This window comes from Lampetra fluviatilis, chromosome 2, assembly GCF_964198595.1.
Source record: "Lampetra fluviatilis chromosome 2, kcLamFluv1.1, whole genome shotgun sequence".
NCBI classification, from domain to species: Eukaryota; Metazoa; Chordata; class Hyperoartia; order Petromyzontiformes; family Petromyzontidae; genus Lampetra; species Lampetra fluviatilis.
The window spans coordinates 33,896,468-33,912,126 of NC_136276.1; the positions used below are offsets into that span (position 1 = coordinate 33,896,468).

General features: G+C 51.2%; 1 protein-coding gene across 1 annotated transcript in view; it reads right to left on the bottom strand.

The window, feature by feature from the left end:
- LOC144938527 (trafficking protein particle complex subunit 9-like) overlaps nucleotides 1-5,115 on the bottom strand; it is a 112,422-nt gene extending 107,307 nt beyond the window's left edge. The window contains exons 1-4 of the mRNA XM_078866426.1: nucleotides 4,484-5,115; nucleotides 3,901-4,046; nucleotides 1,316-1,477; nucleotides 603-733 (exon numbers count right to left, since the gene is read on the bottom strand). Of these exons, the coding sequence (XP_078722552.1) occupies nucleotides 603-733; nucleotides 1,316-1,477; nucleotides 3,901-4,046; nucleotides 4,484-5,115 (1,071 nt within the window). The remainder of the gene's footprint in view (nucleotides 1-602; nucleotides 734-1,315; nucleotides 1,478-3,900; nucleotides 4,047-4,483) is intronic.
- Between the last annotated feature and the right edge of the window lie 10,544 nt (nucleotides 5,116-15,659).

The following is a 15,659-nucleotide window of genomic DNA, read 5'->3' on the forward strand; positions in this document are numbered from 1 at the left end:
GTTTAATTGTTGTTGTGATCCAATGCTTGGACGGTAAGTGTTTGGGGGTTACAAATTAAGCCGAGTGGAAGACGGCAGCCTTCACAAGGCCCACTCTGTTCGGTGAGAAATCACGACCAATGCCGTCACAGACACGGCGACTGAACACAGAACATCAACGATCTCCCAGTCTACAGAGAGGAGCAATTCACCCGTTCACAATCTGTTTCGTCATCTCGTTAACACAGAACCAGGTGTCAACGGGACTGGTTGGAGAGTGCAACACAAGGCTTGGTGGATCATGCAGGCCGAGACGGCCACGCGATCGCAATACACACCGCGCGCGAGATGCCATGCCCACAATTACCTGTGAAAGATAAAGGTGCAGCCCTGCAATGTCATACTGATACCACTGCTGACAAAGGGAGCCACGGAGAGTCCCTCTTGAGGGTATTTTGGCCTCGGCTGCGCCCATTTAGACCCTCCTCCACCGTAGTCACGTTGAAATCCAAGCGCGTGATCAATTGCACGTACGCGGCACCGTCATCGTCACAGCGTTCCGCTTGAACTCGCGTATCCGTGACGTTCGAACGTCCGGCGCAGGCGAGCGCGTGACGCGTTACCTTCGAGTAGCACGCGATGGCTTCCTTGTACTTGTCGATAATTTCTTCGACCGGTAACGCGGTGTCCCTCAGGTAGTCGTATTTCTTTCTCGTGGTCCTCCGCCGCGACGGGATCGACTCATCCGACCGAACTGAAACAGCACGCAAATGTCCCCACCGTCACGCGTGCGCACATCCCTCGAGCCAACGGAGCACGCAGATGCGCCTCACGCGACGCGACGCACGTCGCAGCCGTCGTATATTTGTCTTGAGCGAAAGGGTGAAGGCGCGGCCTGCACATTTCTTGCTCGCGACACTGCTGCCACATGGGCCTACGCGCTGGAGTGAGCTCTGCGGAACCCCTTAAGAGGGGCCCACCCTTCCACAATGGGGACACCCACGTTTTACGCGACCGCACGGCGGTCCACCGATCGACTCGGTGTGGTGCACACCCACCGATACCATGGGGGGACACAGACGCGGGGGCGATTTAGGAAACTTGCACCGTTGCATCAACCTGCCGCACCGGGTGATCTAAACGAAACCGGGCAACCTCTGGGATTCCAGTTTCGGTGCGCTGACTGATCACGCTGAGACGGTAGCAGCAGCAGCAGCATCCCGTTTCCAACTCCGGAAGCTCTGGAATCAAATCGACTGACAAACGGTCAAACGATCTCGCGATTAAGTGGCAGCGTCGTTGCACAAAGTTCCAAAAAAAAAAGTTGCGCTCAAACCTTCATTGGCGTCGTCGACGCCGTCACCGTCGCCGTCGTCACGTGACCCATCCACCTCGTCCCCATTCGTCGGCACACCTCTGCCATTCTCTTGGCACCCGGAGGGACCACTCCGTTGTGAGCGGTAGAGGCAGGAGACCGTGCACTGGCCCTCCAAAGCCGCTGTAGACGAGAACCACACAAGGGGCATGCAGGAAACTAACCTCTCCGCCCCCCCCCCCCCCAAAGCACATGGTGACACACGATCTCATTAAATGGGCCCGAGCCCCCAACACAACGCGTTGGTTTGCTGTGAAGAACGGTGGCGCGTTTGTTTGAGCGGCTTTGTGCGCGCTCGTACGGTTGTTGTGGAAAGCGGGTGGGGGGGGGGGGTCGTGCTTCCTCGTTGACCCCTAAAGCTGCCCTGTCACCCAGCTTGTGGGGGGAGTGCCACGGGGCCGAGTGTCCTCCCCGTACTAGCCCTTTGCGGAGGCCGCTGGGTCCAGCAACTTCCGATGGCAGCAGCAGTCCTCCACCCTTACCGATCATCGTCGTCATCGTCGTCGTCGTCATCATCGTGAGCATATCTCCCAATGCCCCCCCCCCCGCATGTTCATTGTGTGCCGATCAACAACAAGGCCCATCTGTTGCTAATGTTTCCATCTCCATGGTCATTCCTCTCCGTTCTCGTGCCTCTTCCTCCACTCCATCAACACATGTTTTTCTCTACCCTTTGTCATCTTCCACTAGCGTTGCGATTGCTTTTGCTGGATTGCTGTTTGGTACCATGGACGCCTGCGCTCATCGGTTAATTCTATGATCGTTCGTTCCCATGCCACCCGCCTATTCTCATCGTTGTCTAGCCTCGTAACTCCCGAGTAATTTTCGTTGGCACGTCGTTTCCATATTTTACCTCCCCAGATTTAAAACCATAAGTCACGGTTGTCGCTCCTCATACGAATGCAAGAAACGGGGACCCAATAGCTCTCGCGAGTAGATCTCAAGAGCACGGACTTGCGTCATCGTAATGCAATGTACGCATCGTGGTGGAGTGCGAGCATAGGAGTTCATACACTGCACCACGAATCCGGTGACCCGAGTTCCAATTGCTCGCCAGTTCAGATCGCTCACCACCAATGTTGGCTGTGGTCGGCAACCAACTCGGATCGTCAGGTTCTTCGCGTGGCACGGCAAGCACAGCACCGTCGCTCCCCGATCATGCATAATATATGCCAATATAAATACCGTATGCAGACCTACCAAATAAATCACCATCACAGTGACAGATCTACCACACGCCCACAGCTGCAAGGCAACAGCATATACACATGTGGGTGAATGATTTTGAATTGATCCGTCAACTAAAAACGTAAGCATGCAAAGCGGCTCACAGGTGGAAGCTTGTGAGTTCAAATCTTAGTTGGGGGGTTGACGCAGCCCATCATCCGTGCAGGGTTGGTCAAATAAATACCATTTAGTGAGGAAATCAACAGTGTTTGTTCAATACATAGACTCACTCCCACAATAGGTATGTGGAATTTCCATTGCTTTGATATGTAAATTATTACTTATTTATCTATTAAAGCCACAGTGTGTTGTACGACTCTTAAATGGGGTTTTTATTTTCAAATGTTTTCAGCCAATTTATGGGCGCTTATGCGTGTGGGAGGAAACCGGAGTGCCCAAGAGAAACTTCATGCAAGCGAGGTGGCAACTTTCTATCCCCGTACAGATTGAAAGAGATATACATTATTCCACTTGCTGTACTGCCTTTTCATGTCAAACCAGGGGTACGGCACCTCGGCCCATAAGGGGGTTTTACATAATAAAACTAAACGAATTTTTTTTATTTTACTAGGTAAGGCCCACTACGCTATATTGCGCTTTTTCAGAAGCGACCTGGCCACAAATGATAGCTGAACGAAGTGTCTTATCAAGTGGACATTTATAGCAGCCAAAAACTGTAAAAGCCGGTTTTAAAATGAGAAGGGAAAAACCTGAGCACCCGGAGAAAAATCCACGCGACTACGGGGAGAACATGTAAAACTCCAAATATACAGGTGTCAGAGTCGGGATTGAACTCACGACCTCATACATACCAGGTGAGGTAGTCAACATCACGCCACCACGGCGCCCTCGTTGTGACCCACAATGCTCGCCTTGGCCGTTATAAATGTCCAAGTGACAAGCCACTTCGTTGAGATATCGGTTTGTGGCCAGGTCGCTTCTGAAAACGAGCTGTATATCTCAGTGGACCTTACCTGATAAGATAAGGAAGCTAATTTACAGGTAGGAACAACAGGTTCCACACTGCCCCCACCAGGGATTATTTGTCTGTCTGTCGTGCATATCCGGAATTCCGCCCACCCATGCACCTCCCCACCGAAACACCAAGCTATGCCGCGATTGGCTGACAATGTCGGGGAGGGTGGGGGGGTAGACACGCCCACTCATCCAACTGCCCCCCCACCCCCTGAACGCCACGCTGTCAAACAAAGTTCCTACCTGCCCACTCCGATGGAAGGTGTTTTTACAACAAAGAAATAACTTTGACTTAAAACAAAAGCAAAAGGGGCGAATAAGAAAACGAGTTTTGTTGCTCTGACCCCCAAACCAGGCGGTGTCTCCAATGGGCCCCAGGATGTCCGCTGCCCGGCGGTAGTGCATGAGGGCGTCTGCCAGCGACCCCGTCTGCAGGCTCACGTCTCCCTGGCGCTTGTACATCCGTCCCTGGCGCCGCTTCTTGAGCTGCCTGGGTTGACCGTGGGCGTTTTGAGATTCACAGTCAGGGCGGAGAATTACGTGTGGGCAACAATTTATTTATTCATTGATTCATTTGTTGATTAAACAAGGTGGATTGAAACAAAACGAAGGACCTTCTCTACTCGAATGATCAGTACATTTCACCGACAGGTGAATGCCCCCACCACACCATGAGGAATTTTGACCATACTTCCCCATGTTGGCCTCTGCGGGTTGGTGAAGGGGGGGGGGCAGTGTTGGAAATATATGGATTCAAAAGTCATCCTTACCATGAAACTAAAGCAGTGATTACATAATTGACCCTATTATGTACAGAATAAAAGTCACGTTAAATTACTTCACCCAGCCAAGTTTGGCTTTTAATCAGCGGCTAGAAAATTCTGATTCGCCAACGATGAGACCCACGTCCTGCGATCGACCTCGCACCTGCCAACGACGAAGGTCATGGGCGACTCCTTCTCGAAGGGGGCGGCGTACATCGCCGCCTCATCCACCAGGGTGCCGCTGGAGCAGAGGACCGCGTACACGGAGACGACGACCCTCTCGACCTCTGCCCTGAGATCCAGGCATGGCCCGCCCTCGCTGACGAAGGTCACGTCAGAGGTCACGTCCGAGGTCACATCCGAGGTCACGCCATCGCACCCATCGGGCCGCTTCCCGTAGACGATGAGCCGCGAGCCGCACACGGAGCCCCCGTAGTCGTCCTTGGCACTTTCGAATTTCTCCACGGCGTCGGTCACACCGTCCAAGTCCGAGCACTCGGCGAGGCCGATCAATCCGACCACCTTGCGGTGGCCCTGCAGGTCACCCCATCGGCTCTCCTCGGGGCTGTACCTCGACGTGCACCTCACCCGGAGGGGCCTGCCGCACCGCGGCACGGTCACGGACGAGACGGAGGAGGCCTGCGCCAGCGCGTCGCCCAAGCGCTCGCCGGCGACGTCCCCCACGCTCCGGATGAGGAGCAGGAGGGAGCCGTGGTCCTCGGCGCTGTGCGAGTAGTCGGGGGTGCACGCGACGTCGGCGCAGCTCTCCGAGCCCCTGCGAAGGAATTCGAACATTGCCCTCTCGCGTGCGCGTGCGGAGTCTGGGGTGGGGGGGGTTGACAGCAGAGGCGGCGGCTTCTGTCGGAGGGATTGTGTCCACGCCGAGAGGTGGTCTCGAGATCGGAGCGGTGGCACTCGGGAGCTGTGCCGCCTGCCCAGCTGGCCCTGAGGAAGAGCGCAGAAGCAAAAGGAGAACAGCTTCTACCGCGACGTACGAGGCACAGAACGCAGTTTACATCACGCCGAGACGTGTGCACACACGACGGCACGGCTATTATTTACGACGGCGGCTATTACGACGATCAACCATTTACAATAGCAATGTCTACACAGCCTGTACAGACGTTTCGCACATCACATACCACACCTCCCCCCACCAAATCAATACAATTTGCTGGGGGCAAGGGCTGTTCGCGAGCGCCTGTGAAGGGTCCCGGTGCGGCACACGAGCAGGTGGCAGCACCACATGGTGTGAGCGGCACCCTTTGTCTCTCTTCCGTGCGGATGTGTACACACTGCACCAGGTTCTCGCTCACTTAAGGCCGAGCCGACACGCACTTATCAACACGCACTTACCAACACGCGCGTACCAACACGCACTTACCAACACGCGCTCCACGTACGTGCGACTTGTCAGAGACGATCAACAGGAAGCGCATCAAGCTCGCCGCTAACGCACGTGGGTTATGCGCGGAGGTCGGGCGATCACAATGAAAGAGCCACCTGCTTCGGGTGTACGTACCGCGGGGAAGTCGTCACTCAATGTAGTCGGGCTCCACAGCACGCGGACGAGCTAAAACAACTTTACAGACTGAGACCCAAGATAACCGGGGGCGGGGGTGTGTGTACGAGCACGTACCGGCGTGTCTTTACGCAGTGTTTACGCATCGCGGCCAAAAAAAAAGAGTGGACCCCCCCCCACACACTCCCCGCGCCAACCGGAATGTGAGCTTTCAGAGATTGGGGTTGCGGAGGAATTCGCGGCGTGAAGTTTGCGTAATGCCTATTTACGGCATCGGTCAGAGATCGCGGCGATGGTGGAGGGCGGTGCTGGCGGTGGTGACGATCTGGCACACCGCAGCAGCAGTGGCGAGTCGAGTTCGCTTGCCTGGTGACTCGTTTTTAAAGGATTTTATACGAGCAGCTTCGACTTACCCGAAGGCAGCACTGGCTGGGCGCTTGTCATGACCGACGGCTTTTTATTTCCGTCTCAGCGTTTTGGAATTTGAGTCTTTCATCCGAGCCAAAGAGCTACCTGGCACGCACCCACCCACCCGGACAACCCAGTCAAACGTGTATTTATGAATAGATTCAGAGGGCGCGCGCGCGCGCACACACACACACACACGCGCGCGCGTCCACAAAGACAAAGGTCCCCCGTATAGCCTTAACATAATATTGGGGCAGGTGCTGTTAGTGAGCACTTATGACGGCCGGCACGGTACACGAGGGGGTGAGTGGCCAACACCACGCCCGGCCGCCTTTGTCTCCCCAGTGGCGATGTTTACATCACTGGTGTTGACCGTAGTGGTAGCTCCTGTTAGCGAGCACACACACGCGCATTTAACCCCCCCTCCCCCTTTGAGGAAGCGTGAAGTGTAGGTTTCGCGTGACGATTCACGCAATAATTTACATACAGTGCATTTCCCAAACGACCCTTTTCGCACTTGATGGGTTATAAATCGTCTTTTATGTGTTTTAGGTGGAAAGACGGGCATAGAAAGGATACAGTGTCGTCAGCTTACATATTTTGTCAGTTATACTCCCCACCAATAACGCGAATTTTATAATTATATATGTAGGCTTTTAAGACCAATACGATTCGTATCTCTTTCCTTTTGGGTCACATCGCGTGAATGTATGATGTACATTTTCAGCTATTAACCTCCGTCACCCGAGAGAGCCAAGTGATCAAATAAGGTTATCACGTGGTCAAATGAAAAAATAAAGTTATCACGTGGTCACAAAAAAATAAAGTTATCACGTGGTCAAAAAATAAATCAAGTTATCACGTGGTCAAAAAAAATCAAGTTATCACGTGGGCAAAGAAAAAATCAAGTTATCACGTGGGCAAACAAAAAAATCAAGTTATCACGTGGGCAATCAAAAAATCAAGTTATCACGTGGGCAAACAAGAAAATCAAGTGATCACGTGGGCAAAAAAAAAACATCAAGTGATCACGTGGCCAAATACGCCAAATTTATATGGTTATTCGGCAAATTGGAACGTTGACAAGCAAGCACAATCTTTTACAATGTTGACGCTCAATTATCATGTTTAGTTGCGTGTCACTTTGTAAATTGGCGTCGAACTGGGACTCGATATCGTAAACACAAAGGGATCTTCTTGGACGAACCCCCTGCAACATCGTGTCGGCTCTCCCCTACACCTCGAACATCCGGCCTGCTCACCAGCATTGAGTCAAGCGAACTTGCCTCTGATACCGATGATACCCTGCATGTCAAAAGCGGTCTAGAGTTTTGGGGGGCGTCCATAAATGACGTCACGCACCTAGGGAGAGGGGGGGGTCAGACATTTGTGACGATGTGTGAGAAATGTGACGTCACATCAAAATGCGCAACTTTAAATAAATATAGACAACACGTTTTACTTAATTAAATAGACTTTGTAATACATGTTTTCTCCTACAACATCAGAGTGCAGCGCCACATTAAATACGCACTGCAATGACAATAGTTTAAAGCGATTTGAAGCATGTTTTATTTTTTAGGGGGTCTGACTTTTTGTGACGTCGTATGACGAAGGGGGGGGGGGTAAAAATCGTCCAAAATCGCGTGACGTCATTTATGGACGGCCCCCGAAGGCTGCTGAAATGATGCACCCACAGAAGGGCCGTGGGGTTGATAGGTTGTGTAAATATATAGATTCATTTTTATTTTATTTAGTGAGACGAATATGGGAAGGAGACGCGTCGTCTGCGCATTTTTTTTGTTGCTTTAATCTCCGTCTAAGTGTGCGTGTGTTCAGGGTAAAGAATGGCAAACGTGGCTTTAGATTTACACGGCAGCGCTGATCGCAGTGATGATTTGGCTTCGTGAATTGCGCGTCCGTGTTTGTCTGAACTCCGCACTCGATGCTGAGACGTCCATTAGCGGATGCAAGATTTATGGTGTTGAATCTAGATTTAGCAGCGTGTTGGTCTCAGAAAGCAAGTGGATTAGAGGACATACGGCAGGTTAACGACATCATATTGACTTAAGTAAGTGTGCTTTGTGTGCAGGACGACGAAATTCATACGACAAAGAATAGCAAGCAAGGGTAGCTTGGGATATGTCCGGGTCGATGACTCCAAAAAAATAATTTCTGCACCCAAAACACCACGTCAAGTGTTCCTCTCACTCAGGCTGTACCAGTGGCCCGGATAATATCCGTTGGGAAATTAAGTCCTGCTTACAAGAATTCATACACTCGTTCATAATAATAATAATATATCATGTTATTTAGTTGTTTTTAATATTGCATCGTCGTTCATGGAAATCGCACGTCACGTCACAATCGCCGAGGAAACCGCAGACCTGAATCGGGAATGCGGTAAGCCACGCGATGGGCCATCGCAAACAATCTCCTCCAAGCTCTGCGGTCCTCTGTAGTCAACACATCGGGATGTAGCCAAGCCAACTAACGAGTGATTATGCACCTGGGAGGAAACCAGAGAAAACCCCACACTCGCGAGGGGACTACCATCTCCTGGTATATCAGTCCGCACTCTGCTGTACCAGCACCTAGTGTAGTGATCTACACTCCACAGTGCCCAGCTCTCGGATGAATGCGTGAGTGAACAAATCGGATTATTATGCTGATGATGATGACTTGATTTGGCGCTTTCGTGACTGCAGGAATTACTCTTTGGTTCTTTCGGTAAAGTCACGTAGAAAGAGAAAATAATAAATTAAGTAATAGCATACGACGTTTCGATTGCAACACAAGCAATCATCATCATTGATATTATTTAATTTATTATTTTCTCTTTCTACGTGACTTTACCGAAACAACCAAAGAGTTATGCTGATGATGATGGGACTTTTGGCAAGAATTTGTGAGTGGGTGGCGCGCATACCCAGGGATTCCACCTATTTCCGAGTACATTGAGAGTCGCTGGTATGCTGGAATGTCGGCATGCATGCGGCAGGTATTCACAGCCATAGCGAAAGGTGTACTGGATGTGGTGTCACATGCAAATATATTTTACTGGGTTGCTCACTCCGACAGACCCTGCCAAAATTAATCCCTGTGGTTCTCACACAGAGACCCAAAGACTTACATAGACTCACAGATAGACTTACAGAGACTTACAGAGACCCATTCAGTTGCGGAGAGACCCAGTGTCTTACCATACTCACATAGAGACAAACATACTGACAGAGACCCCATAGACTCACAGAGATCCAGACTCTCGCACATTGCTTCATTTGTCACCGAATATGTTCTGGGTCTCTGGTATAAACTGGAGCAGGGGACACGTGACGAGTCTCCACAGACACGCGGCAGTGAGGTATGTACAGTATACTGGATGTGCTTTCACGTCGCTTCGTTTGGCTGCCGATGTAGCATGCAAGAGCAACGACTACAATCTCACATTCAAGGTGGTCAAGCCAGAACAACAGCGTCAGGAGCAGCAGCGGAGTGGATTTCTGCGATTTCTCCTTCCTGTTTGTGGATCGGGGCATTTGCGTTCTTCGTACTCATTGACACGTTAATGTTTTCTCTAACCCCTCCCTCTCTCTGCCTCCGCCCCCCTCTGTCTATTTAAGGCCACGCCACAGAGACGATCTCCCTCTCTGTGCCCGTGTTACTCTCTCTCTATGTATCTTGGTGATATCTGTCTGCTTATATGTCTGTCTATAGTTTTCTGGTTAGATTTTGTTGTTGCTATTTCATTTATACCTGATGATGATTGCTTGTGTTGCAATCGAAACGTCGTATGCTATTATTTAATTTATTATTTTATCTTTATACGTGACTTTTTACCGAAAGAACCAAATAATAATTCCTGCAGTCACGAAAGCTCCAAATTAAGATTGTCATTATACAAATTGCACGGTCTGTCCTGGATGACCCACAGTCACACACTACTACAGAGTTTTTAATTTTCGATTTAAAGCTTTCGTGACTGCAGGGATGCATCTTCTTGGTTCTTTCGGTAAAGTCACGTAGAAGGGAAATAATAAAATAATAAAAATAAAACAAAATAAAATAAAATTCTCACGACGTTTCGGCCACAACGCAAGCAGCCGTCCTCAGGTTAAGAACATGGCTGTCGGAAAGACATCGTCCGAATGAGTTTTATTTTATTATGTTTAATTTTTTTTATTTTATTGTTTCCATTCTACGTGACTTTACCGAAAGAACCAAGAAGAGTTTTTAATGTTCCATTTGTGCATCAGGTAAGCGGCATCGACTACCATGGTCTGTGCAGTGGATGCGGTTTAGGGTGGACCGTGAGCTTCGTGGAAGATCAAACCCAGGGATTCTTCTGCGTTGGGTCTTTCACAACCACGTGTTTGTATGCGAGCTCTCCAATCAGCTCTCCGAGCTTCACGTCGCTGCTCAACCACGGACGCACGGGGGCTGAAATGAAGCCCCCTGCGTGCCTTCAAATCAGTGGCAGCAGCCGAGCTGTAGATGGAACTGTTGCGCTGCGCGTGGCAGGTGCCTGCCCCTGCTGGGGGGATGGTCATGTGAGCGAGAGTGCAGCTACCACCCGTACCGTGCTGCTGAATGAGAGAAAACGCGACCACAACAATACAACACAACCAAGCCGCCCGCCCGCCCTCCACCACCACCACGCGCCACCACCCAACTCAATTACCAAAATCTCTGGGGGTGGCCGGGTGGCTCAGAGGTCAGAGCTCTGGGTTTGAATCCAGGTTTCAGCCACCCGTGATTAAAACCGGCCAGTTGCATGTACAAGTATCTACGTACTGTATGTTGAACTTATTTCCCATCGTACGTAGCCAACCGTGCTAATCGGAGGTGCGGGAAATCATCATTAGCTGAGTTGTTGGATTCGCAATGATTGCACCGAAGGGAAAAAAAGCCATCACGTTAAGTTAGTTTTGCACTTAATTTGGCTAAATTACTTCTCTGAAAATAGTTTTTTTACTGACAAGTGATGAAAATCACCCTCATAGTGCAGAGGGCGTGGGGACATGCTGCCCCCTACTGTGTGGGTCAGAGGTCGCTTAAAGGAATCTCAGATGTAGCTCTGTGATATCCGCTTTCGTGCGGTTGCACCCGATTCAAGAGCCGAATGGCTCACAGGGCTATACCTAATAAATGAACTTTGAAACTTTGAACTTTGAACACAAATCGTCGTGCTGCTCTGTGGGATGGATTAATAATTATTTTTAATCTCATGACATGACCCTGACCGCACACTCCAGGAGGAAACATACATACACAAATCACCAAGCGTGCTTTTTGTTGCGGTTACTGGTGTTGGGTCAGCTGTAACTTCCCACTGGTGGGCCAATGCCCCCCCCCCCATCCCCCCCCCCCCCGTTCTTATCCACTCCTTCCTTTCTTAGGTGGCTCCTGCCCAGTGGTGCCATCTGAACTCTGTGGTGCCGTCTCGCTGCTGCTGCTGCCACCACTGCAGTCTCTTCCTCTGCTCCTCTCCCACTCCTTTGCGGTCTCCATCCCATAAAGTGATTTTTTTGTCAGGCTATTCGCGTGCCCGGTCCTTCCCAATTCCCCACGATTGAATTCCTTCCACTTTAGCAGCAGCATCATTCAGCACACGCCCGGTTACCGCTTCTGCAATGAGGCGTCTGTAAACGCTCCCCATCTCCGCACATCGTCTCAGCACGATGGGCTCCCGGAAGCACCGAACGCTCACCGATCGGCCACCAAAGCGCGATTGCAGTCAGGGCCGTGAACGCGTATTGCCGAAGACCCGATCGCTTCCCGTCACGCCGAGACAGCCGCTGGGGGCGACGACTCCACTTTAGCAGAGAGAACGTCCATCGGTGGAGACGGAGCAACGAAATTATATTGGTGTGCAGGCGCTGGGTGAATTGAGAGAATGTGACGGCTTGGTTGAGGCGTTCTTATAGAAGTGGGATTGTGGCTGATTATGATGAGAGACTCACAGAGCTATATTGTTGGAATTAAAGGTTAGGATGCATCAAACAACTTAACCTATGAACCCGGCGACCCGAGTTTGATGTTGGGGGTGGTGGGGTAGGTGGGGGTGGGGTGGGGGTGGGTGGGGTGGTGGGGGTGGGTGGGGGAATTGGGGGTGGGTGGAGGTGGTGGGGGTGGTGGGTAGTTGCGATTATTGGGGGTGAATGGGGTGGTGGGGGTGGGTGGGAGTGGGTGGGGATATTGTGGGTGGGGATATTGGGGGTGGTGGGGTGGGTGAGGGTGGTGGTTTGGGTGGAGGTGGTGGGGGTGGTGGGGGTGGGTAGGTGCGGGTATTGGGGGTGGCTAGGTGCGGGTATTGGGGTGGATGGGGTGGTGGTGGTGGGTGGGGGTATTAGGGGTGGGTGGGGGTGGAGCTGGTGGGGGTGGGTGGGGGTGGGTGGGGATATTGGGGGTGGGTGGGGGTGGTCGTAATTAGTCACCGGCCCGAGTCGAGCGCCGCCGATGATGCGGGCCGCAGGTAAACACCGCCCTTGTCGCCGCATCGCTCTGCAGCTGTGGCCAGAGTCGTGACGCACGGAGGAAGGCGACTCGAGGCAGCCATCCCCTTACCTCCCCCCCCTCTCCCTCTGATAAATAGCACGTTGCCATCTAACGCGTGAGCACCGAGCTGTCAATGATCACTCTCGTTTGTTTGCTTCGCTCGCGCACGTGCGCATGGAGGAGCGGCTGCTTACGTCTTCGCGATCGTTGATAGTAATAAAAACAAACTATTTACAGCTATTTGCATTGCACCAGGTAAGGGCCCACGGAGCTATGTAGCTCGTTTTTCAAAAGCGACCAGGCCCTCGCGAATGATAGCTCAACTAAGTGGCTTATCGCGTGGACATTTATAGCAGCAGTCGAATGCTCTACACCCACTTCGGTTCGGAGGGCCCGGAGAAAAATCCACGCGACCACGGTGAGTGGGACACGCAAACTCCAAATATACAGCAGCAGGCGTCTGGGTTGGGATCGAATCCACGACCTCCTGCATACCAGGCGAGGTAGTTAACATCTCCTAGCCACCGTAATGATGATGAGAGAGAGACACGCAAACTCCAAATATACAGCAGCAGGCGTCTGGGTTGGGATCGAATCCACGACCTCCTGCATAACAGGCGAGGGAGATGACATCTCACCACCGCGAGATGTTATCTGGGATACCAGAGCAGAAACTAATGCCCAAACATCCCTCCTCTACTGCCACGCATCCCCACCGCCACTTCCTTCCCTTCTCGCCAGATCGGAGGGATGAGAAGACCTGATGCAACAGAGTCGACGGGCAGAGAGCGTCTCTCCTCCTTTGCTCATTCCGTGCGGCTCGACTTCACTCGCTAAACTTGCACGTGAGCGCAGAGCTGGGGAAGGGGAGTGCTGCGGTGCATGCTGTGCCATGCTCCTGCCCGCCTGAGTTTGAATCCGGGCCACGGCTAACTTCAGCGGCGAGAGATACCCCAACCGGTATTGGACTTTTGTACAAGGCATCGTAACTGTGAATTAACGCCGCGCAGAAACAAACATTCGCATCGTACTGCGGGGGTGTGGAGTGGTCGCAAAATTGCTCGCGCATTTCCTTGCACTATGAACCCGGAGGGCCGAAGTTTGATTCCCAGCTACAGCTAATGTCAGCGGCGACCAATGTCTGAACCGGTCCTGAGCCACTCTGCCCCACCAGAGCTTTCGTCAATCCACATTGACCGGTATGGTCAATAACATTCATCGTAACCGACACAGCATAGGGAGGCCTTAATCAAAACTAAAAGTTACCCGTGAGTAGATTTGCAAACTTAAGACTGTTTATCTAGACGCATACTTGAAATGTTAATGCGTTGCTATTGACTCATGGAATCGACTTGCGCGACGGGTGGTAACGTGCTCGTGTTTAGTTCAATGAAAGTTTTTTTTTATTAACGAGTCATTCGTTTTTTTTGCAGCCGTGCACAAGCACAAATAACAACGTAAACTCGTCAGATTCCGTCGACAACACCGCTTTAAAAGGGCCAGTGCATGAAACGTCACGTCTTCATTTCGGATCGTCTCTATGAGAGTCATTGTGCCCCTCCCCCACAACCCACCGTTACACGCAGACAACAGAGGACAGAAGGACAGACGGAGTTAGTAGCTCGACACTTTCAAACTTAGTTGAAAAGCGCGACAAACTCAGTGGACGGGCACTGCCTTGCCGAGCCGGGGGTTAAAGTTCATCCACGAGAAGCGCCGGGCCGTAGCTCAGAGAAGCCCTGGGACTCACTACTGGCAGTGCGAGATGATTTTATTACCCAAGCGGGCAGATGGCCAACCCAGCCCATTTAGCTGGTCCCTGCCTCCCGGTGTTCAGCACTAACTCGCCTCGTTCTCCTAATCAGGCCCTCGGGACCCGAGACGAGAAAATTATGGGCGGGGGTAGGGGGGGGGAATGGGCAGCCCCAGAGCAACTGGCGAGGCCTTAACCGCTCGCTGTGGGTGCTGGCCCCGACGAAACGACGATTCTTCTCCGAGGCACAATCTTTCCAGTGAGCAACAAAAACAAACCGTAATGGTTTCCTCCCACCCCATTTTATACCAATTGAGACGAAGGATCCGCTCAGAATTCTCGCAGTGCAAACCGGGTTGTTTTTGATCGTTATATAAATATTCTAGACTTCTTCTAGACTTGTTCTAGACTTTAAGCTTGGCTTTGAATTGTTCGTTTGTGATATATGCAATTAGAGGCGGTTTAGCACTGTGCATTGTAAAGGGATGGCGTACTGTAATTACTTACTGCCATTGTAATTATATCACTCTTATACTGTTTAGTCTATAACCATGCCCATGTGCCCAGAGTATGACTACTTGCAATGCTATTGAGAATATAACACATGTAAAGTAGTAAGCTGTACAATGGTGACATACAGTACGTATACTGTTCACATGCAGTACATATAATGGGTGTGAGATACCGATATAAGTGGATGGTATAGATAGACGTACAGCTTAGGATTAAAGGAATATTCGAATAGTGATGTGCAAATGTGATTGTCAAAGATGGGTTATCAGTAGTAGAATTGGGTTTAAGAGAAAACTGTTAATGAATAACCGGACGTGTAAACCAGCCACATGGTTAATGGCGACTCGGAAGAATTGCTGCGTGTAACACACGTGCTGGTGCATTTTACAGAGTGACGGTGCTGTTCTTCACAAGATTAATATTAACCACAATAAATAAATGTGCTTGCCCTCGATTTGGAGCACCTTCCCACGACCTTCATTTCGAGTGTGCAACAGTCGTGTGAAGCAATGGCCCCGCCGGTAGCGGATATCACAGGGCTGCATCTGAGCTCTGAGACCCCCTTGAAGTGACCTCTGTGTAGTGGTGATACGCGCTGGGTGTATATGTCGTGTGCCAGCGCGTATGTACGGGTGTGTGTGTGGT